The 23,675-nt window shown below is 44.3% G+C and overlaps 1 protein-coding gene across 4 annotated transcripts; it reads right to left on the reverse strand.

Annotated features, from left to right (window-relative positions):
• Window positions 1-419: 419 nt before the first annotated feature.
• MYLK3 (myosin light chain kinase 3) lies at window positions 420-23,675 on the reverse strand. 4 transcript variants are annotated; one of them, XM_069868765.1, is made up of 14 exons: window positions 17,673-18,508; window positions 14,623-14,713; window positions 13,487-13,925; window positions 11,381-11,460; window positions 10,889-11,212; window positions 9,070-9,175; window positions 7,869-7,962; window positions 7,478-7,587; window positions 6,987-7,128; window positions 6,252-6,322; window positions 5,108-5,236; window positions 4,047-4,199; window positions 3,269-3,401; window positions 420-2,293 (listed from the first exon to the last, which is right to left on the reverse strand). In XM_069868765.1, exons 1-14 carry the CDS (start codon window positions 18,183-18,185, stop codon window positions 2,222-2,224), a joined length of 2,457 nt encoding a protein of 818 aa, XP_069724866.1. In that variant the 5' UTR covers window positions 18,186-18,508; the 3' UTR covers window positions 420-2,221. The 4 variants fall into 4 exon arrangements, with proteins under 4 accessions (XP_069724866.1, XP_069724867.1, XP_069724865.1 ...); XM_069868766.1 differs by lacking the exon at window positions 17,673-18,508 and adding an exon at window positions 23,566-23,675 and having other exon boundaries at window positions 10,889-11,460; XM_069868764.1 differs by having other exon boundaries at window positions 10,889-11,460; window positions 17,673-18,518.

The raw sequence follows: 23,675 nt of genomic DNA on the forward strand, positions 1-23,675 counted from the left end.
GAACAGCCTCAGACCGCAGCCTGGGGCCGGCTCTGCCACATGTACTGTTCTGTTTGTCCCGTCAGCTGTGGGGTAGCCCCAGAGCGAACTGTGCAGGACGTGGTGGGATGTCCCTTAGGGCTGCAGAGGCAGTGTAACTACTGCCCAACTGAAGAGATTTCTGTCTGTTAGGAACTGAACAAGGAACTGAAGAGATATCTGTCTGTTAGGAACACACAGGAACTGAAAAATTAAAACTTGCTGTCCCGTCCCCTCTGACTTCTAGTGCAGAAAAGGAAATCACAGAATCAGTAGGTTGGAAAAGACCCACTGGATCATCAAGTCCAACCAAATCACTTGTAGCCGTCTCTGTTTTACTTAGCAAGAGCTAATTTCATTCCAGGTGAGTTCTGAAATGTAACAATAACTGTTAGGGAATGGACTCCAAACAAACGCCTGACTGGATATTTAACCCTCGTGTTGAGTAAGAGCTGTAATGAAGTGTCTGCTGCTTAAAGTATGATCTACTACGCAGCAGAGGGTCCTCAGAACGGGAGAGGATCCAACCTCAGACATTAGCAGTTGTTTTTTTAATATGTACTCAGAGATGCTTTGAGGTTTGTTGTGGGGGTTTATACCAAAATTAAGGAATAGGCTTGTTCCACTTCAATGGAATTTATTAGTATTAATTCAGAAATATACAGAGCAATTAAATAACAACACGTAGCATGCAGAACCACTGTGGAAGGAAAGCGAACAAAAGTGGGCCTTCACAGAAGGTGATACATGGTCAAGACTATTTCACTTGATTTCAATAATTCTTCTCTGTCTCAGTTCTGGAAATGCTGCCAAAATCCAGAATTTGGGACTGTGCAGTGAGAAGCACTAGAGCAGAACAGATGCCGAAATGAGGGTAAGTCTGTCTGACAAACCTCTTCAGGAGCAACCAACACTTTGGCCAATTCAAGGGAGCTTCGCAGTGGTTTTGCTGGAAAGCTACTTTTAGTAGTATTAGTTCTCTTTTGCCTAAGAGCCCATCCAGCTCACACTGAGTTTTGCAGAATCTAGAACAGGAGTGAAAGAAACTCAAACAATGTTATACTTTTAGCTGAGACTGTAAGTGGCTTCAACTCTTTACACAACAGGAAACAGTTTAAAATCCCACCTAAGGCAGCAGTGTGAGGAAAACATTTCATGTTCAAGAGCGCAGTGGAGTCAAAAAGGGGCTTCAGCATCCTGACTGGGCTCCAGGCAGAGTCTGGCAGCACCTTGTTTCCCTGCCGCTGAACAGTAATAAACCCCATTTTGCATATCACGCCTTATCAGCTTCTCAGACTTCATTAACATTATCAGAGAGGAGAAAAAAAGCCTCAAACTAAAACTTATTAAATTAAGGGCAGCAGTCACAGCCAGTGAGAGGCACTTACAACAAGTTTTAAATACATAAAAATCTATGTCTGGGAATCTCTTTTCTGGACAACATAAGATCTTCTTGCATAGACCCAGGAGTCACTAGGCAATTCTAATTTGTGGCAGTCTCACCTCTCCCCTTCCAAAAGTTTGGTCAGTTCAGCTCGATTCAACTCTGTAAGAAAATGCAGCAACAGACTGACTGACTTAAGTTGTGTCAAACGAGGATTCCTCCTATTTCTAACTATGCAGTGACTATTTTCTAAAGGAGAATAGAATAAAAACAACCCTAAATGAACTAAAACCATTCAACTCTGAGATGTTGCACTGAATCACTATCATGTTTAAAGGCAAAAATTTTTTTTTAAAAAAATTACAGAAGAACAGGATTTATGATATCTTTTGTTCTAAGTAACAAACACCCAAGGGAAAAACCGTGCCACAGTTGTGGCACTGCTCTAAAATTGACAACATCAGTCACAAAGAAAGTCTCCAGAGATCCCATGCTTGGTGTTCCACGGGACAAACACACGCCCGCTGCAGAGCCAACGCCTTCAGCGAGAAGTCAGCCCCATAACGGTCCTGTTTGTCCATCACTCTGTACGGCAACTGAAAGCTTGTAAAACCACACATGGGAGCTTCTGCTATTAGAAATCATTTCAGTGCCTCTGCCTCGAGGCACATCTGGAACCTTGACGCTAACACACAACATCTGAGGAGGACAGACCCAAAGCCTTATGTTATAAAATGAAGGAGTAGAAGTTGCTGAAGATGCTGAGCCCTTCTATGGTTTCACATCCATCTCCAGGAGCGGCAGAGGCTTCATACAAGCTTACACAAGCTTCACAGCCATGCTCTGAAATCTCTTCAGCCTGTTTGCAGCAGCCACCACATAGAAATGCTTCTGTGAACAAAGCAGAACAGTCCAACTGTGACTGCAACTGATGTAAAGGAACTTTCCTGCGGCTGACACGGATTCTTCTTGGGAGAGCACAAATAAAAACCTGTTTACCTCTCGTGACCCACCCCTGTGCGACTACAGCACAGAAGAGCTCTGTGCCAGGGGACCACCAGCAGTTGCAGAACAGCCTGCCAGCACCGTGCACTTTGGCAGCATCGATCCAAACTGTGCAGCCACACAGTTCTAGATTTCGGTATTTTATAAATGCAGAGGTTTGCGACCACACAGCTGGAAAAAGCTTAAGCCTCCGGTTTAACTCCCTGGCAAGGAATTGCAGCTCTCCAGCAACAAAAGGGAAGGTCCTGGTCCTCACTGAGTTTTCCTCACATTTCTACAGCCTTGTTTGTAACAAGATCACTGCGTTTACCTTTCAGGATTGATTATCTATAATCCAAAAGAGACTCCAATAAAAATCCTTACCTATCACTTCATATAAAATTTAGTACTGAAAGCACATGGGGTAATCAGAAAGGTCCCAAGCTGTTTTCTGGATGGGTTTAAGCCTAACTTTCTCTCTCCCACACTACTTCTCTCTTCAATGGGAGGCACAAAACTGCATATCCCTACTCCATGGTGACAGCAGAACAACGCAGCTGTTGTCCATGGGAAAAATCTCTCTGATATGAGGAGGAGGAACATTTCACATAAGCTAAGTAGCATCTGAACTTGTAAAGAAAAAAATGGAAAACTTGCAAACACCGATCTTGAAATCAAACTTGCTAAAAATAGAAGCAACATCATTCTGCAGGAGAAAAAAAACCTTTCAATTTAGAAGTGAAGAGACTTCCCAAACTCGTGCTGACAAGAAAGAAGCCTGTGGGCAAAGGAGAGCCTACGTACAAAAAGGAAATGAACGGCTCTGCCATGTTGAGCTGATTTTCCCTCTCAAGGCAGATTTGCTAGACTTTGTCTATTTACCTTCCATTTTCTGTGAGCCAAGTAACTCTGCAGCAACAGCTGGGACTTTAGGCGAAGCTTGGACTTCTTGGCTTTGGCAGGGAGATTGTTCAACCACTCGTGCTTCAGACACTGCGTTGCACTCATCCGGCAGCTGCAGGAGAGGAAATCAGCCACGTAAGTCCCAGCTACCCCCACTGCCATTTTCTCTGCCCTGTGCTCAGTATTACCAATAAAGAAACCGCCTGCGATGAACCAGGACAAGTGAGTGGAAACACTTCCGGATACGCCAAGGATCCTAACGAAATCCTGCGCTCTCTAGGGGGATGGGTGCATGGGGGGTCTGCTTGGGGTTGATGGAGCTGAGGATTCAATAGCATATTGCACCTTTTTAGGGTTTGGGTGTAGGTTGATTTTTCTTTCTTTGATTGAAGCAGCAGCTGTACAGGTTCATCATTTCTGCCATTTGTGTCAGGGCTTGTGTGAATCCAAAGGAACAACAGTAAGAGCTTTTGCTCCAAGACGGAACACCAAAGACAGATCCCTACACCACAAATCTCTCCGGACTTCCTCTGTTCTGCCTGCATTGATGCTACTGAGAAAAACAGATTTCTTCAACCAAGGTATGCAGATATTTTCCACTTACACAGGGGCTTTTGAGCCACTGAGGAACTGCCCAGCAAGCCCAGATACCGCACACACATCACAGCAAGTTCTCACTGTTGGCTGCAACCCAAACGCTTGGCTGGGAGGAGCTCACTTATCAGGTGCTACTGCCCTCACAGTGAGACAGAGGTACCTTTTCTCCTTCACGAGTAATCTGGAAATGAAGTCTTTAGCTTCCTCTGACAGCTGCTCAAAAGCTTCTGCATCAAAGTCCCAGTTGCAGTTGACGACGTAATTCATTGTTTCCGCATCGGTTTCTCCCAAGAATGGCGAGAGGCCGCTAAGCCTTGGAAAAAGAAAGAGAGGGACAGAGATGAGTAGGTATTGCATCCAAGAGGCGTTTTCCCTTCTGTGAATCCTCTGCTCTGGAGAGGAAGGACTCTTGGCTATGGGGGTTCCACTTCCCAGTCGCTGCCAAGATAAGCCAGCAGCAGGGAGCAACAACGTGTTACTCCAGCAGTTCACTCAGCTACATGCAGGAACACTGTTCACAGATCCTCAAGGGAATTAATTCAGTGGGGATCCAGGTACAGACTTCAGTGCTCTCCCAGTTGGGAAATCCAGAGGAATTTGAGCTTTCCTAAATCAAGGCCCATACCCATATCTGGTTTGACTTAAACAGAACTCTGAACAATAGCATACTTTTTTCAGTTAGTCTCTAAGCCCAGATTTACTGCTCCAATTGTTTATTGCTTCATTCAGTTGGGTTTTGGCTAACAAAGTGAAACCAGAGATGTATCCAGAAAGCATCTGTGAAATATCCTGGGATGCAAAGTCAGCTCATCAGAAGGCGGCGACCTTGTGACTGAAATTTTTGAGACCCCTGGCCTAACATCCAGCATTAATTTCTCTGTGCAGATGCACACCAAACCACTGAAATAAACAGATTGCAAGTCTGAAAATTAATTTGAGTTCTGGAGAACACAATGAAAATTAAAATTCTGACATGCTCTGGACAACTTCTCTAAGTAAGAAAATACTTAACCCACTTTACCTTGCTAAATAAGGCGGTAAGGGAGAAGAATATTTACATGTTTATCCAAGGGTTATTTGTTGTTTGGAGACTTTGTCTGCACAGCCAGGTGCCCTTGCATTACAGGCTGGGTTTTTAACAGAACAAATTGGGAGGAATCACAGCCACGTTCCTGCCCTGCAGAGCCCTCGCTGCCATCACCTCCTGCCAGGGTTACTCACAACATGTATGTGATGACGCCCACACTCCACATGTCTGTCGGGAAGGACACAAAGTCATAGTTCACCACTTCAGGAGCCAGGAACTCTGGAGTTCCAAAATTCACCTTCAGCTTCTCACGAGGTTTGTACCTTCACCAGAAAGAGAGACATCACTGTGGAGGGCAGGCTGGGGAGCGTGCCTCCACTTTGTAAAGCCCTAGGCATGGCTGTTTGCCACGTGAGCACAGCAGGCTCACCGGGGAAGTCAGGACAGCTTTAAGGTCTTAAAAAAAATAAACTGGTGAATTTTTCTGTGACTTGCGTGACTCCACTGTGAGCTACCCCTTTGCTAGAAAGCCAGAAGGAAGACCAAGGGCAATAAAACCTGCAGAGGCTTCCTCAACAGAGTGGTACTCTGCCAGGCTCCATGAGGTGCTTTGCAGCAGATGTTGTTTCTGGGTTTTATAAGCCAGAAACATTTCTGGTTTTGTAAAATACTTGTACAAGAAAAAAAGCCCTTGGGCAGAACTTCCATACATAAATACAGGTACATACCTGCATGAATGTGCCCGGTCTTGACTGAACAAAACCTCAAAGCATTTAGAAAAGAAATTGGTGTTACTGTTCTACTAATGGGAACCATTCCTTTTTATTCTGGGAGGACTGATCCACACTTCCACAGCCTGCCTTCAACAAACACATGCGAGCAAAGTAAAAGGATGGAGATGGGTCCATATTTCCCTGAGGGTTTCCTCTTTCACAGGGGGTGGCTCAAAGATGGTTTCTTACCCCACCTCAATGAACTAGTCTACATACAGAGTTTAGCAGGTAATTTCCACAACTTGAACCTGCCCAATAAAACCCAGCAGTCAAGAAGTCTGAGAGCCTTCGCAGAGTCCCTAGAGTCAAAGCTCTACATGGGGAATAATTCTGAGATAATTAGCACAGCAGTATAGCTTTATCTGAACAGAAACGCTATTTGGGAAAAGTAATTAGATAATTAATGCACACAGCAGAAACCTCACGCCTGCAGCAGCTCATCCTCACAGCAGAGTTACTTTAAGAGCCATCACAATATATTAAAACCCACAAGAACTACCAAAGATGGATCAGAGATTGTGGGGTTGGGTTGGTTTTTAAAACAAACTCATAGCTGAACTCTTACCTCCTTGCTAATCCAAAGTCAATAATCTTTATCTGGTTTCCACTGCGATTTACACATAGTATGTTTTCAGGCTATGAAAAGAGGAGAGGGTATTTGGAGTTAAACGTGTGGCTGTTTAAGAGGGACATCCAGGCAGCATGTAAATCTCAGATCTTAATCACAATTTTTAGTGTTGTACTTTTCCTTCTATTCCTGTCAGGGAGACGAGGATCTGATTGGGAAACTGAACTAATCAAAGGTTTGGGTTTGGACCTCCCATACAGAACTTTGACTTTGTTCTGTGTAACAACATTCCTAGATTTCACCATAGGTGACACATTTTGGAACAGGAAGGCTCTGCCATAAAATGGCAGTCTGGTGGCTGAGGCTTACCCAGCCTGAACAGGCACCAGGGGACAGGGGCTGCGGAGGGGAGACCGCAGGCGCTTCTCAACAAAGAGGGGCTGGCATGGGTGTTCACAGCGACAGGGCACTGTTGAGTTCCACACAGAAAGAAAAGCTTCTGATTTGAGAGGCAACAGCACAGACCCTGTTCTTCTCACTACTCTATACAAGCTACCAGACAGACACTGAACAACTGTAACGAGCCTCTAGAGTTCCACTCACTGTGGCCACCAAATTAAGTCCATTCCTTTATGACGCGAGTCTGTGAGATGAGAAATGACTCGTAATGAGAGACTCTGCGGTGGCCCGAACCACAGCATCGCTGATGAGCGCTGAGCACGAGCTACTGACCTTCAGATCCAAATGCAGAATGTAATGCTGGTGCAGGTAGTGGACGCCTTCACAAATCTGTTTGGTAAACAGGATCGCATCCAATTCAGTCAGGTTGTAGCTTTCATCCGTGATCCGGTCAAATAATTCACCACCACCAAGACTAAAATTTTAACACAGAAAAGTGTGTAAAAACCCTGACATTTCTCATTACTTCCAAGTTGGGAACTTGGGCTCTCTAACTTAGCAAGAGCCCTGACAACACATCCATAAAGTCGATCAGCAGTCTCAACGACTTCAAGAGACTTATAAAAGTGCCAAATGTATCATTTGTAACCCGAAGAAATTACCCTTGAAATGTAATTTTTTCCTTCTGAAAGTGAAATCAACTCTGTCTTAGGCTGGGAAACCACTCAAGTCTGCTTTGCATCTTGGAATTCTCATTCCCCGTTTCCTTTAGCGACACGAGAAATCCCAAACATCTGACAATTCCCGAGATAATTTACACTTACTATTCCATGATCAGGGTGATGTTATTTTTGGCTTCAAAAGCATCATAAAGCTGGATCAGATTCACATGATTTAACTGGTTCATGATATTGACTTCATTTTTTACTTCTTCCTGGAAAAATAACCCATTAGCAAAAGATAAGCGAGTTCTGCTTCTTAAATTCCAACATTCAAACACAGTTATTTGTAAAACCCAGTAACAGGCACGCCACAGGCCTCACAGGGATGGGAGGTTAAATGACAAACATGGGGAACGACAAATAGTGAGATGGGGCCCAGGCAACAGCGTCTGATGCTGCCCAGCGACAAGCGGCCTCCGAGGGCCAGGTTGTGGACATGGTGTTAGGGTGCTGGGTGCCTGCAGTAAGGCCAGGCTCACAGCGACATAGTTACCCGCTCTTTGGCTCCTTTCACTTTGATGATTTTAGCTGCCAGGCTGAGGCCAGTTGATATTTCCGTACACTTGTGGACTTGCCCAAAACGTCCCCTGTTGATACCAAGCACAAGATGGGAAACTGGCTTAACACAGCTCGTCCAGAAACTTCTCCTACCGCTATTCTTGCCGACGAGTAAAAATAGCGCTGCACAAAGCAAAGAATCAGGTGGCAAGCAGCACGGATCTCCTCTTTCTCCCAGCTTACAAAGGATTAGTTTTATCTTTCCAGCCAGTTGTTCGACGCTTACATTAAAACATTATCCCACTCTGTATCACTGCATTTCACTGCAGTATGGTGACCTGACAATATTCTTTCTCCATTCTGTAACTGTACCCACCTGCTGTCCTTCAGTGCCACAATCGTGGGTATATTAACAAGGGTATTTCTGTCCTGATCTTATAACTTTTTAAATGACTCCAGGGCCAGTAACTGTAGCCACTTCACAGCCTGCTTTTCTGGCATCTTGTGAATTCTCCCCCATGCCACCCAGCTACACCAATGCCCCCTGGGATGATTTCTAAACACCATCTTCTTGCTATTGCATCATCAGGCTTATTGTCCCTGAGCTATATTTGTACTTGGATCAGCCTGTAAATCAAACCTTGTCAGATAAGTAAGGATACAAGAACACAAAGGCTGAAGCAGCTGCAGACTTCTGCAAGTGAAAACTAAACATAAGTTCAAAATAATTATAACTTCTTCTTTCGTTTTCTTTACAGCAGTTCAACATGGAAAAAAGATTTTGGAAGCTGCCTGACCTAACAGGCTTTGCTGACTCCAACTGCTGTGAACCTGTCTGCCTAAAGGTTACAGGTTCTTCACAAGGTACCAGCTGTGACCAGGATTATTACCACAAATGCAGAAAAACATCATCCAAGTTCACCACCAGGCATCTGAAAATGGACTCAAGGCAGAATGCTGTGATCTACGGGATGCCTCCCACTCCCCAAACCAACAGAAAGTTGACACGAGGAACCCAGCAACTCTGACAGCCCAAAAGGTCTCAGGGATGAACCTGCTCACTGTGGCTGCAGCGAGCTTGCATATGCCTCACCCATGTACACCTTGGAGCCACCTAAGAAGAGAGCTCCAGCTAACGGCATCTCTCCACGCCTTAGCCACTGCCAGTCGAGCAGCATCAGGGACAGGACACTTACCCCCCCAGTACTTCATGACGACACACCGAGAAGCAGGTTGACATCTCCGTTTGCTTGACACTCACGATACGATGCTCGAAAGGAGCTGGAGGAGAAGGACTGTCATCTAGACAGGAGACAAGCTGGTCAGGGAGCTGTTTCTGCAGACAGACATCGCTGCCCTCAGGTTTGGCTCCCTCACAGCAATGTTTCGACTCCATAGGACATGAACATCACCCTGTTGTGTTTGCCAGGTGTAATGAGAAGTCCCCACTGCCTTTCGTGTTCACAGGATCCACTGCTCCACAAAGCCCTACTGTTGCACTGCCTCCACCTTCAGTACGGCTGTTCCCAAGTTCTCAGCCAGGCGTTGCTGATGCAGCAGCTGTGGAGCTCCAAGGGAGGAGCACGAAGACAACACAAACCCAACAAGCTGTTCGTGCAGACACCCAAACCAGAACTTCAGTGCAAAGCATGCAAGCCTCACTCCCATCTTTTCTCTTTGCTTCGCATCCTTCTGCCACACCACTTTTCATCCACTGGAATTCAGAAAAGCACGGAAGCATCTGGATAACACTAAGCATGCAATTCCTTCACTATTTTTAGAGTGGCACGCAAGTAAAACACTGACTGTATCTTAGCCAGGGGTAAGGTTGGAGGTGTTGAAAATACCCCAAGTCTCTGTTGCTCAAATGAAGGCTTTGTACTCACAGCCTTTTACAGACAAGGAGTAAAGGCCCAGAGCTGAGAAAAGGATCCCACCTCTTGAATCTCAGCCCTGTTTTTTAACACGATACCCAGTGGACACCTTTAGGAGATCAACATCTCAGTTTATGCATTAACAGAAGAGATCACCTAAAAATACCTGGAAATTTGAAAAAATAATACTCAATCTTGTTTTAAACTTTCTACAGCAGCTGGAAAGCCCCATGCACATGCAGAGCACCGATCAACGATGATGATTCTGGGCAGAATCAGGAAGCTTCTCCTAGCAGAAACATTTTTGCAGATGATGTCCAAGTCAGAGTTGCAACCACTAACATTACAACTATTCAGTTTAATCCATTTCTAGGAAGCTCAAATCAGTTAAATGGGATACACTTAAGTGTCCCAATTTGTCTTGGGTAACTCATCCATAAACCCACTCTTGGTGTTCCCCATTCAGAGCAGTTTTACACACATTTAACTCCAGATACCTTAGGCTGCCATTCGACATGTACTTGGCTCGCCGCGTGCTGAGAGTCACATCCAGGTCGGGACACCTACCCGTGTACACACATTCTGGAGCACGCACACACTTGTGCTGCCAGGAGAGAGCACACTCTGAAACAACGCAACCAGCTGTGCTCATGGTAACCAAGAAGAGATCTATGGCAACAGCACAACCATCACCACAGCAAGACACTCTCCCTGCGGTATTCTGCTGCTCTCTGGACCTCCAGCCCGTAGCTCCTAAAGCATACCTGGTTTGCATGCTCCATCCCAAGGAATAAATGCTTAGTCCAAAGAAAATGGACTTTTTCAAAGTTACTCATGCCTCTGATCACACACAGACTTTGCCCAATTTTATTTTAAAAGATTTTTTTTTTCTCAAAATACACTTAAAAAGGAAAATTACTATTAAAAGAATTTGTACAGGTGTTAATTCACTGGTTATTTACAATCAAAGGTACCCGTGGCATTTAGGCACATCCTCTTGACCTGTGAGAAGCACATGGTCTGCTGTGCACTGCTCAACTATGTATCTTATATATTTCATGCACATATTGTGCATGTTGTGTATAAAACAGCCCAAAAATCTGGATGTGAGCATTTCCAAGAGTAACCACGAGCAACTTACCAATGATGGCTTCATCCTGTCTGGGAAGCTCTTTGCTGGCTCCCAGTGACTCGGTCTTCTCTGGTGCCACCCCTGCACAGGGCCGGGCAACACTTCCACTTTGCCCTGCAGGTGCAGACTCACACTCTTTCCTCTGGGAGTTGTTATCCATCTGGGATTCTTCTGCTTTTGCTGTTTCTTGGTGGACTTTCACTTCTACCCTCACATCTTTCGTAGGCTCCTTCGCAAAGGTGTTCGGTGAGGTTACGGCCTTGCCTTTTAATTCCGATTTCTCTTCAGCCTTCTTTCCTGGTTCAGGCTTGCTCAGTAATGGCTGCTGCTTCCCTGCTGGAGGTGCAGGTTCATTTTGCTTATTGTCCCCTTTCACCTCTTGGTCTGGCTCCGAGCTGACGTTTCTAGGACTCGGTTTAAGTTTTAATTTGTCAGGCAGCTGTTCAGCTCCTTGCACTTCCGCTGGTGTGGAGGATGGGGATTTTACTTTGGGACCTTTACACCTCTGATCCTTTAAGTTTCCTTCCTTGGTCCTCTCAATCTTTTCTTTTACCTCATTTACATGTGTGTTGACGGACACCCTGCAGAGCAAACAGCAGATGTTTGACGCACAGAACTGGCCTTGCTTTTGTAGCTTTGTGAGGGAAGGAAAATCTAGAAACTGCCAAAACCGCGTATTTATACACTATTAGAGAAATCTAACTGTCTTGATCCTCTTAGGAAATACTACACTAAGGGAAGAGCACCAGAGAGTATGCTGATGCTTCTGCGTCCTCACCTGTGCACATGCCTCCCTTTGCTGAACACAATGTCTCACATCGCAAAGTGTTAATCTTGCCTTTGAAAGCTCACCCACTTTTTGCCACTATTACAACTGGTTGAATAAAATCCCACTCCTCTGGGCAGAGACGGAGCGGCAATGGCCTTCCCAAATCACAGGCTGATTATCAGAACAGCTGACTGCACAGAGGGCTCTACAAACCCAAAGGTTTGTATTCATCCCAGTCCTCTTCCAGCTGGCTGACCTGCACAGTCAGACATCTCTGTGCCTCCTGACGTGACAGCACTCTGACCCCAGCTTTCTGCTAAGCACGTACCTTTCATGCATTTTCTCACTCCATTAACACTATTTTTTTTGTCATTCTAGCTACTGGAAAAGTTTCGTAATTTTTTTTTCTGTTGTGTTTCCTAATAAGAATATGGGTTAAACACAAGCTTGTGCTCCTAGAATCTATCAAAGACAGGCATGTTTTTTTTAATGAGGTGTTACCGCTTCAGCTGTCAGGAGCACAGTCTGATTTCAGTGAGGCTGAACTGAAACCTGTGAAGCTGTAAAGTAGATTCTATACAAGAAAAATTTATGGTGTCTAGGAGAGAACACAGCTCATTTTCCCCAAAGTTATTGCCTCTTTCAGTGCAGTGACCTTATTACAAAAGATGTTATAAAAGAAAATGCTTCCACTTTTGCATAAAAGGAGTCTGACGTTTCTCATTTTCAGCACCCTCACGCTGCGATACGGACTTGAGCTGCCAACATTGGGACAATTTTCAGGCATTCACTAATTTATTCTTCATTCGCTTTTCTAGAGTCCTGTAGTCCCAGCAGACACTTATCCATGGCACAGATGTCAGAAGCATCCACCCTGTATTCACAAGTACCACTACACACTCAAAGTTTTCAAATGAAAGGACACACACACAATGCCACACCCTTGTCTGGGCTTCAGATGCCCATTTGCACACACAGAAGACTGAGAAACTCCATACAAAGTAACGCACAGATAGAAATGTGTGCATGAGCATGTCTACCACCCCTACATACACAAAACAACTTCATATGCAGCAGCCTAGACAGAGAGGCACGGCAGTTAAAATGTACCACACAATTTCCATCTCTAGGAGTTTGGTCGGTAGGGCTTTCTGGTTGTGAGGTTTTACTGGTTTGGTTTTGGGGGTTTTTTGTGTTCATGTGCTTTTTTAATTTAGATAAATGGAATTAAAATCAAATCCTAAATTCAAAAGGAAAGAGACTATGAAAAACATTACAAAACACTGACATGGGGGAAGATAGATTAGAAAGACAGACATGGGGCTAGTAGAGATTAATAAATGAACAATCTGGTCATATCTTTAGGTGACCAAGGCATAAAAAAAGCACACAAAAACACTGAAGACAGCACAGAAAAAGTTGTTTGTGTTTGTCAGGTACCAGTAAATAGCTGAAATCCCATTCACCCCCCCCCCCGTTACAGAAACAGAGGAGCTGGAAAGGAGCAAGTGGTTTACAAATGTCCAGCTACTTGAGCTATCCTAGGGCAGTCACCTTCCCATCTCTAATACACAGAAGCCCCTAACATACAAAGTGTCCCACACATCCAGCCCTTCTGCTCTGGGGCTTCATAAAAGCTTACACAGGGCCCTTGCTCCCCTGAGCTCTTTGCCTTCTCCATGGGCAAGGTCTCACTACTCTGCCCCTAGCTCGGCTGTTTTTGCCTGGATCATGCCTTGGCAGGAGCTGCCTCCTTCAATGACCTGGCCTTCCTCGTTTTACTTGTAACCCATGGAACAGTTTCAGACCACAGAAGACGTGACTGACAAGGCTGTTACCTGGTACATGTCACTTCACACCCCGTGTCAGATACAGCCTGGGATGTGGAGGGCACAGCTTCCTGGGATGCCACACTTGACAGTGGAGGTTTGTTTTCATTCTCTCCAAGCTGCTGCTGAACAGGCTGGACGTGGCACCCCTCTGGGCAGGGGACCCTGTCCATACCGTGTGCTTTAGCAGGAACATTTTGGTTGCCTACATGATCTTGATTTACAAAGGGAAGACCGTTGTGTTGATTCAAAGCTTTGACACCAATGTCCTTTTGCTGCTGACAGCTCTTAGAGCTGTGTGTTTTGCCAGCACCTTCTGCTGCTTGCTGCTGCACCCTCCTCTCTTTCACTTGGGGTTTGGAGTCAGCTTTGTGTGCTACAGCACTAGAAGCATCCACCTTCTCATATGCTCCCTTGTTTTCATCCAGGTTTTGCCCACTTTTTTTCTCTGAAAAAAAATAAGCCAGTAACAAACTATCCTTGACAAAGGTGACAGCAAAACAGAGAGGGAATAAAGTAACACACCATTTGAAAACACCTATACAGTTACAAACATCTGAAAAGGCAGCAAGAACCCCCCACAAACATTTACGCTCATTACAGCTGCAGCCTCAAGACTGCCACTACCAACGGTCATGGTTTCTTCAGAGGTTTAACTGCTCTGCTGGCAGCAACAGACACAACAGGGCAATGTCCTGAAAGTTGCATCCTAAACAGGAGTCCAGCCCTGACAGGGCGACAAATCTTGCTGATCTTCCCAATGTCAACATGTCCCTTTTCAGAGGTGTAGGGGAAGGAGGGCTCGTTTAGATGTGTTAGAGGAAAAAACAAGGTATGAGGTTTGCTATGTCACCAATGCTGTAGTGGTGTCTCCAAACAAGTGCTGTTCTCTTAATTCAGCTCATTAATTCCAAAGCAAAAAAGACGAGCAGCCAAAGGTGCTGCTTTTCATTTCTTGGTCTTCTAGCATTTTGTGGGGTTTGATCCTGCACAGGAGGTAAGGAGAGCTCCATTTCCCTGTACTGGTGGACAAAGTTACTCAGTTACAGCTGAGTACTTCAGGCAGTGGGAAACAGCAGGCTATTAACTTCCATTTCATCTGCTCAACATTCTAGCGTCTGTAGCGTGCCTGGAATGATACATACCTTCCAGAAGCTTCTTGCTTTCGGTTTGGGTTCCTCTGTTACTAAGTACATGCTTAGGTTTCGCACCACTCTCCTCAGGCTTATCTTTCGCCTACAAATGAGAGGGTAACACAAAAATAAGTTAAAGCTAAGAGTAATTATTTCCTACCAAGTTCCTCTAGCTATGTAGGTATTCAGACTCTAAATGGACAATAACACCTCTGCTGTTGTGAATTTTTAGTTATTGCTGTGCCTCCTCCCTTCTTCCAATCTTCCCCCACTTTTGCAGGTGGGCATTCTTCTGAACCAAGACGGCACAAGACTGAAAGATAACCAGTGCTGTGACATTACATGCATCTCCTTTGCCATAGTTAAAAACAGGATTATTTTCTTCTAGGAAGAGACTTATTTTTAACCAAATTTCTTCCTCCAATCAAGAAAGCACAGAGGAGGGATATTTTCTAATAGCATCACTGAACACTTCGCACAGCAATACATTTGAAATCAAATTAAATAACTAATATTTAGCAAAAAACCATTACACAAAAATAGGAAGAGGTGTAACATATTTCTTGTTTGGCATAAAGTTAAAATCTAGTGATAAGTAGCCTCCTATCTGTATTTGTACAAGTAAATAAGAAACAAAATATTTCTGCAGATTACATGGATTAAGAGATTCCTATAAATCAGCCCCTTCGTGTTAGTAAAGCAATTAAGGGTTTTATGCTCCAACCATTCAGGTTCCATAGCAGAGCCTCCCCGTTCCCAAAATAAAACACCAAGAGTAGAAGTAGTACAAAATCATTACCATTTTTATTACAGCTCTAAGCAAACCTGCAACAATGACCAGAGGGAACATTATTCTTGCAAAATCCTACGTGCAAAGAAAGCCTTGGATAAGCAACTCTTTACTGCTGGCAGGTTTTCCCATCTGTCTGTTTTTTAAGTAAGAAGTTAGAAGTTTGGATCCTATGAAGCTCAGTTCATAGTCTTCTATTAATCTGACTCCAACCCTATTCTATTAACTGACACAAAACCTCTTCCACAGGCATTCCCATGGCATCCCTGGAATGCTGCCGTGCCATCAACAAACCGCTTCACTTCCATCCCCATACTGGGTAACCTTGTGCTGAGCCAGCTCCGCGATAAGCAGCAACACTGCTCCAAAACAGCAAAGCTGGAGAGAAGAAACAGGCAGGTAGCAAATTCTTTTTGTGCCGCAACCCCTGTGCCACTGTGGAGCTCTTTGGATTCGTCAATGCTGCTGTTGAAAAGAGGCTGTGAAAACCACACCAAAGTTAGGATGCAGCTCAGCACAAGCTGATTTGTTTAAAACCCATCCTTGCTCTACTCCACATGACCACAGCCAGGTCAACTACATACGCTGCCTCACCAATTCAAATCCACTTGACAGCCTGGGATCAACGTATGGATGTATATTGAGGTTTCACAACTGAGCTCATGCTCCAGTTTCAGAAGTTGTTCATGACCAGAAATACAAAAGAATGGTCATACTACCCCTTGGCCTCCCGTCTGCCTATCCATAAAACTTGAAGCTCTGACCTCCTTTTATCTCCACTTTGAGAGCCACTCTGAGAACATCCACGAGGATGCAGAGCTAGCGGCTCCTGACAATCCCAACAGTCCATGTGGAACATTTCCCCAGTGTCCCTCCCATCACCTCCCTTTATTTACATCCCTCCCTACTGCTCTTTTCATACAGAAATGGACAATCTGGCAACAAAGTTAATCATCTTTAGGCTCATCTCCCCCGGCTACTGACACACTGCGCTGCCAGTTCAGTTCAGGCATGAATCCTGCAGAGGACACTGTCCGTCTCCAGGCCTTTGGCAGCAATGGCAGGGAGTAACTTCCAGTGATGCAGCTTTAACCAAAATGTATCAAACTTTTCTATTTCTCAAAAAATCCATAGAACTGAAACTGGAACTGCAAGCAAGTACAAGCTTCATCTCTATCCAGAGTTAAGACTGATACCTAGTGTAGGATTTATTGTTCTCAATACTAATGGAAAAACTCTTCATAAATTCTCCTGTCTCCTAACACTTGTCAGACCCTGGCCCTGAAAAAGGGAGACCAGGAGAGCGCTTGGAAGCCCAAAAAGGGATGCAAGCATTGCCCTGTTCTTGAGAAGCTTAGGTTCCTTCCAACAAAACATCTTACAGTTTTGGTGAAAAACATTTAGATTAAGATACAAAGGGACAGTTGCACCTGAGTCAAGTCCTCCTTACTGTAATCAAACCTGTAGATACAAGGAGATTCCTGGAACAAATAAACCTAATTCTGGCTCTTGCAGTTCCCCCCTTCTCTAGTCTGGGATAAAAGCCGTTGTGAGAACTGAGAACTCCCGATAGCTAAAACTAATTCCAGATGCCTGGAACTTATAAAACCAAGGTTAACCTATTCCAAAACACCACAACTACATATTAGTCTTGCCTGTTCTTCCCTCACCGTCATCAGTGATTATAAAGTGCATAGGAGCTGATGTCTAAGAACTTGCAAACACAAGAAGAAATTTATATGAGGAGTGAACATCATCAATGGAGTAGGTGAAGTCACAAGTTCATCGTAAAGATTCAGCTAACGACAACTCAGATGTCTAACATTGCATCAGTCTGCTCAGTGATATGACTGTAAGTCAGCCCAGGTTTTAGTAACTGGCCTGGCGTTCAGATTTCCCAATCAAACAAGAAAATAGATGCTTCTTGAAACAAAAAATGCTTCCAGTATGTTACTCCTCCTTTTCAGTGGGGCCTCTACCCAGTCATTAATTTGACACAACCGATCTTCGAGCACTGGCAGAGGTTGAATTCTCTTTCCCAGTAGCAATCTACTCCTCGCTTGTTACAGGATTGCCTGGCACACTTGGAACCTCAGACATAAGAGTGCCAGGCACTTCTTCAGCCTCAGTCTCTGCCTTAAGAGGTTTGCAGTTCAAAGGTCACAGCAGTCACCTGAACAGCAATACTGAAAAGAACCCGAACTACACATTATGTGAGGGGATCCCAAAGCCCTGCTAGGTCATAAAGAAAAATATGAAGAACAAAACCAACCTCATCAAGGACTTCCAGCAGACTCCCCTTCTTCCAGGGCACAATACCTTTAAGAATAAAATCCACTACTTTAGAGTTTTTTAATACTTCTCCCACAAATGTGATAACTTTATCCAGCGTATCAACCCTTCTCTCTATCTTTGCCAGCTTCTCCCTATGCTTCGAGGCATCTACCTGGGCAGCTTTTATCAGTTTCAACACTTCAGAGCAGATGCTCAGGACATCAGCCTGGTGAGCACCATCCGACACCTTTAGGCCCTTTTTCATCGCATCTGTCTCGTCAGAAGCTGCTTGGGATACTGTTAGCTTGGTAATGCCTTTTTCTACATCATCAGTGCCTTTGTTAACTCGCTGCAGTTTGCCTGTTAGATCTTCTTGGAAATGCAACAGTTTGTCCATTTTTTCATTCAAGAGACTCAGTTTTTTGTCCATCATACTCAAAGTGTTCGCTTTTGTAGGCTGTAACTTGGCCAGGGCATTTCCCTCTGCAAGATCCAAGCCACCCGCAAACATTCTGTCCAGACAGCAGGTTGTCAGCTAGATTAGGCAGGCTTTTCATTAGTCATAAATTAGAAAATGAGGGGTTGAAACTTCATCTTCTTCAGCTTTTCCTCCAGTACACTCTCACGTACCGCAGTCACCAGAGCAGATCATGAGGTGGCTACCGCACAAAAGATTTATTTCTCCCTTATCTGTTTCTTACTGCATGCTGCCAATGATGGACGTAATTTGGCACCAAACTGTGTTTTCTTGGGACTCCTTGACGTCAAAAAGCCATTTAGAATTCTTTCTCGAGTGGCTGTTGATAGGCAAGCATCTTAACAACTGCCAGCGCACAAGCAGACCTCTGGAGGGAGGAGGATTGTTTTTATGACCTGGCTTAGTTCTGTGATAATGAAAAGAACGTGGTAGAGCATTTCTTGTCATTAAATAGGAAAACTACACAAGTAACTTTGGTGGCCTTGAATTCTTTAAAAACTGAGTTTTGTAGCACAGAAACAAAGCACCCAGCATAGACACAGGCTGTGCTCTTTAGCTTGGCTGGCACTTGAATGTAAAAATAGAGTACAATGACAAGGATCTGAAATGTGTATCTAGCACCAGCATGTCTCTGTCAACTGAAACTTCTAAAATTAACATCTTTCTCCCAGGCTATGAAAGGGAACAGAGTGAAAAAAAAGTCTTCATGAAGGCACAGCAGAATTAGTCCAATTGTTAGCAACAAGATTATTAAGCCATAAATCGCATTGAGAGGATTTGTTGCTGAATTGCTGTCACTCTTGTATCACAGCATGTCTACTATAAAAATGACAGCTGGTCGCAAGAGAACAGAAAGACAGTTGCTCTACACTGGTACCGTCCCGCTGCCACAGCTCTAAATACTTTACAAACACGAATGTGCTCTCACAATACAGCGCAGACTGAGGGTCAGTCCTCTTCCACAAGGGACAAACTGCACCACCAAGAGACGACACCATGTGTCCCATGCTGGACGTGACACTGTCAACTAACCACACCAAGCTCTCCCAGGTCCCCTTCGACTGCTGCTGCAGGGGGCAGCAAATTTCACAGAAACAGAAAGGAAATCTCTGAGTTTACGTTAGTTTCCAGAAGCAGCCTTGCCTGACTGCAGCTCAAGAGGCACAAACCATCTCCTCTTCCTTCCACACGCATTGTGTATTCCTGCTGTATGGAAGAGATTTCATCACCCAATACCTGCTCACACAGTGCACTGTGCAATGTGCAGGATACAGCACTATGGAGAATTCTCACTACCTGCAGCAAACATTCCTTGCCCATGGTGTTCGAGCAACACACAGAGAAGACACAGCCCAAGCCACCTCCTGCTCAGGTGCAGCCGTTCAACTTGCAACACTGCGTACACTGGACTGCAGGTGCTTAAGCAACTGCAAAATTATGGCTGGGATAAAGGACAGAGAAGGGGCGGGCATCCCTCGGCCGTAGTGAGAAGTTTGAAACATCTGTCACAAAGTTAAGGCCAGTTTTTCTTTTCTTGTCTTTTTTTTTTTTTAATCATTTCCTTCTCCCCTCACTTTTTAAAATTCTGATAAGCACACACAAAGAAAAAACAGCCTCAGTGGATCTAACCAGTTATTTTGTCTTCAGGATGATAATATGCTCAAATTCTGGCAAAAAATCTTATTAGTTTTGCTTTGAATTACAATAGAAAGCAATTTTTGTTCAGAACATTGATTTAGTGCCAAATGTCTGCCTTCTGCTGGAGGTGCCTGAAGAGCACGTTCAGCTCCACTGGCAGCCTGAAGCCTCTCAACACTCACAAAAAGAATAAGAGACAAATCCTAAGTTTCCTGAATCCACATTGCAGATCATGGTTTATGCATCTTTAAACACCACAAAAAAGTAGCTATCGTAACAAATTTAATAGCTTATCAAACTCGCTTTTCCTTTGGGAGGAGCTAGTGCTTATGACAACATTTTGCACCTACATACAGCAACAGGTGATGCCTCATCTTCAGAACTCCCCAAACTACACCCAAAAACCTGAAGCACCATAAGGCCAACAAACACCTGCGAATCTCTAACAGCACCTTTGCAGACTGCACCAATCTACTTGGTCACCCCATGTCATCAATGAACCGGTGAGCAATCCGTCACAGTCTGGATGTAGCTTCAACCTACTTGTTTCTTCCAGATAACCAGAAAAAAAAAAAAGAAAAAAGAAGAGCACTGTGACCTGGGATTCACAGGCAACTGCCTCCATCAAGAGCTGAACTGAAATAAAGATCAAGGATACCTTTAAAATGCCTCCAAGCTATCAAGTATCTCTGAAGTGCCAGGGAAGAGGAATATGAATGCTGGAGAACCAAAACTGCAAGTGACCTTGAACGGATGATGCCAAAGACACTTCTGTTCTCAAGGGGGAAAGGAGATCATTGCCGTTTGGCTTCAACCCCTCACACTCTCCCAGACATCAGAAAACAAGATAAAAATCCACATTCAACACAAAGCAGCTATGATGTGGCAGTGCAGTGATGATCCCTCCTTGCTAGCTCTGACCCAAAGGAAGAAACAAACACAAAGATGGGGTGAAGAGCGAAAAAACAGTACAAAACTCTACAGCATGTACTAGAGTGACAGCAGAGGCTTATGTCCCAAATGAGAAATGTCAGAGAGGTTAAAACCAGCTGCTCCAACAGATCATCTCATTAGATCATTGCATTGCTTCCAAAGCCACAGTAAAACTGGAGATAGCTGAAAGCATGTAGGTAATGAAAAAATAACCTTTTAAAAGGCCAGAACAAAGCCAAAGGTCTATAGAGAACCTGGGGGCTTTGGGAGATGTTTGCAATGGTTGCAATGCAACACAGCTCTAGGAAGGTGAAGAGCTCAGTATTGTAACACATCAGGAGCTTGCAAAAGGAGAAAAATAGTAGGTAAATGTAAAACAACTGAGCTACATCTGCTAAAAACTAGTCAGTCAAAAATACTAATAAATATCCTTTACATATTTAGAAACCAGCTGTCAAGTTTTTCCAAGTTACACTGAAAACCTACTTCATCTACACTCAATTACTACAGCTTATTAACATACACTTCTTAGTTTTCCCCCTCCCCAGCAAATGGAAGGGTCATTGAATTTTCTTAGGTTACCCAAACTTTTGAAGAACTTGGCCCTACAACAGTGAGTAATTTCTCATGAACAGATGTTTCCTAGGCACATTAAGGTGATAAATCACATCCACAGGGTAATGGTGCAGTAAGAGCCCACTTCTCATGACAAATGGCAAGCACTGAAACAGGCATCGGCACCAATTTAGAGGAATAACTTCCAAGGGTGAGACATGCCATAGAGCCTGGGTAAGTTTGTCAGTCCAGTAGCTGGGTCTCCTGCTGAGATAGGACAAAGGATGCCCATCTGCCACATACGGCAGAGTACCGGGACTGGCCCCCAACTGCTTTAGAAGGCCAAGCACCCAACATCCAACACAACATTAATGTTGGCTGCTGGCAGAAATCCACCTCACAGAAGAGTCCACAGAGCATGACTGGTCTCCTCCGGTGACCCTGGCATGATGCACCTCAATACTGCCTAGCTCGCAAGAACACACTGTTCCTGTAGCACCACAGCAGCTGAATCTTATCAGTATATAAACACTTTTTTCTTTTCCTATATATTTAGTGACAGAAAACTTAACAGAGTAGGTTATTAAACTCTCTATTTCTTGCCCCCCCCTCTATTTTACTCTTCTGCAAATAACTGAGTCCAAGTTTAATGCACCCAGGCAGCAGCACAGCTCAGGATAGTTTAATGAATTTGAGATCAGGTGTCGTATTGTAATGCAGCTCCGCCAAGCAGCTGACAGCAGAGCCAAACAGATCAATTATTACATTTCATCTACATCAAAGTGATGAGCTGTCCAGATAACACTGTTTTACCATTTGCCCACATGGCTTAACCAGAACCTTCAAGTACTTCCTCCAGGTTTCTTTGCCTCTTGGAGGACAGGAAAGCACCTGCTGTCCACCCACAGTCACTCACGTGACCCCCTACAATTTATTCTCACCACCAGGTCTATTAACCTCAGAAACTACTTTAAGGAGCTGCCTCGTTACTTTCAATTTTCATTCTTGTGGACTTTTTTTCCTTTTTTTTTTTTTAAAAAGCAGCCACTAAACTTTTACTCACTTGAGCCAGAAGAGTGGGAGTCAGTTGTATTTCCCAGTGTGGTGGTAAGGATTCCCTCTCCCACTTCTCCACAGCCTGCAGCAAAGAGCTTACTGGTGCAGAATTCAAACTGGAGTGCATCACATCTTCCTCTCAAGTTCCCACAAAGCCTGGGAAGCCAGCAGTACCAACCAAGATGCTCAGAAATTTTCCAACTGTGTATTTCTCCAGAAGTCCCAATCCTTTAAAATGGCTTATGACTTCCCTCAGGACTTTTTCCATCCTGCCCATCTTTCTGCTAGCTCTTCGTAACAGCCTGCACGTAACCTGCTAAGAGTTATGGACTCAGAGGTAGTGGACACAGACAAAACACCAGGTTCAACACTGCAACCACCAGAGTCTGAAGCGTACGCACACTCATCAGCTCCTACTGGAACAGGCTCAAACCCGACTTAAGAGGCTGCTAGTCTACATGGGAGAAGCGAGTGTTCGCCGGGATTAACACTGAGTTTACAGATTAGAGCAGTTTTCACCAGCTTTAGCAAGAACTGCACGCATGTACAAAGCGCTGTTTATTCTTATATGCTTCTTTGCTGGCTGTATCCTTCAAAGATGAATTCGAGTACTGTCTTTGTCAATAGAACAAAGAATGATTTTTCAAGCGATAAGCATGAGTTTGGTAAACTGGCCAGTGTGGTGTAATCCAGTGCAAGATATCCAAAACAAAGGTATTTTTGATTCTTAGCCCACTGAGGACTAGGAAAACAAACAAACAACCAAACAAAAACAATAATCAAACTAAATCCAAGATAGCTTTTACCTGTGGAGCTTAACATGTTTTCAGAAGAGAAACACCATTATCACTAGTTTTACAGAAAGGGAAATCAACACAATGAATATGAATCTCTGACAACACAATAACTACAGCAAAAAGCTGTCACAGCCAACCCTCCACAGAACCGGAACAACAGTCTGTCACACTGGGCTACAAATATAGCACTAAGAATAAAAGTTTAAATGTGCCTGGGCTCTCACAAAAAACACAATTACTTCCAAAGGCAAGGCCTGCAGTCATCATTTCAGAAACATCTCCTTGACACACTGGCAGGTGTTTCACAGGCAAACAGACCACACAAACTAGCCAAGAACACCAAACACACACAGAGAGCACATTACAAAAGGCACAGAAACCAACACAGCACTAGTTAGCTGGAGCTCACAACAAAGCACTAAGGAATCCCTTACCGTAAATCTCTTTATGTAATCAGAAACACAAAAGCCTCCCATGCTCAAACGAAGGGATCTGTGCATGGAGGACTCTTGATACAGAGTTCCCATCCTGCTTGGCTTGTCCA

This window comes from Phaenicophaeus curvirostris, chromosome 14 (genome assembly GCF_032191515.1).
Source record: "Phaenicophaeus curvirostris isolate KB17595 chromosome 14, BPBGC_Pcur_1.0, whole genome shotgun sequence".
In the NCBI taxonomy this organism is placed as follows: domain Eukaryota; kingdom Metazoa; phylum Chordata; class Aves; order Cuculiformes; family Cuculidae; genus Phaenicophaeus; species Phaenicophaeus curvirostris.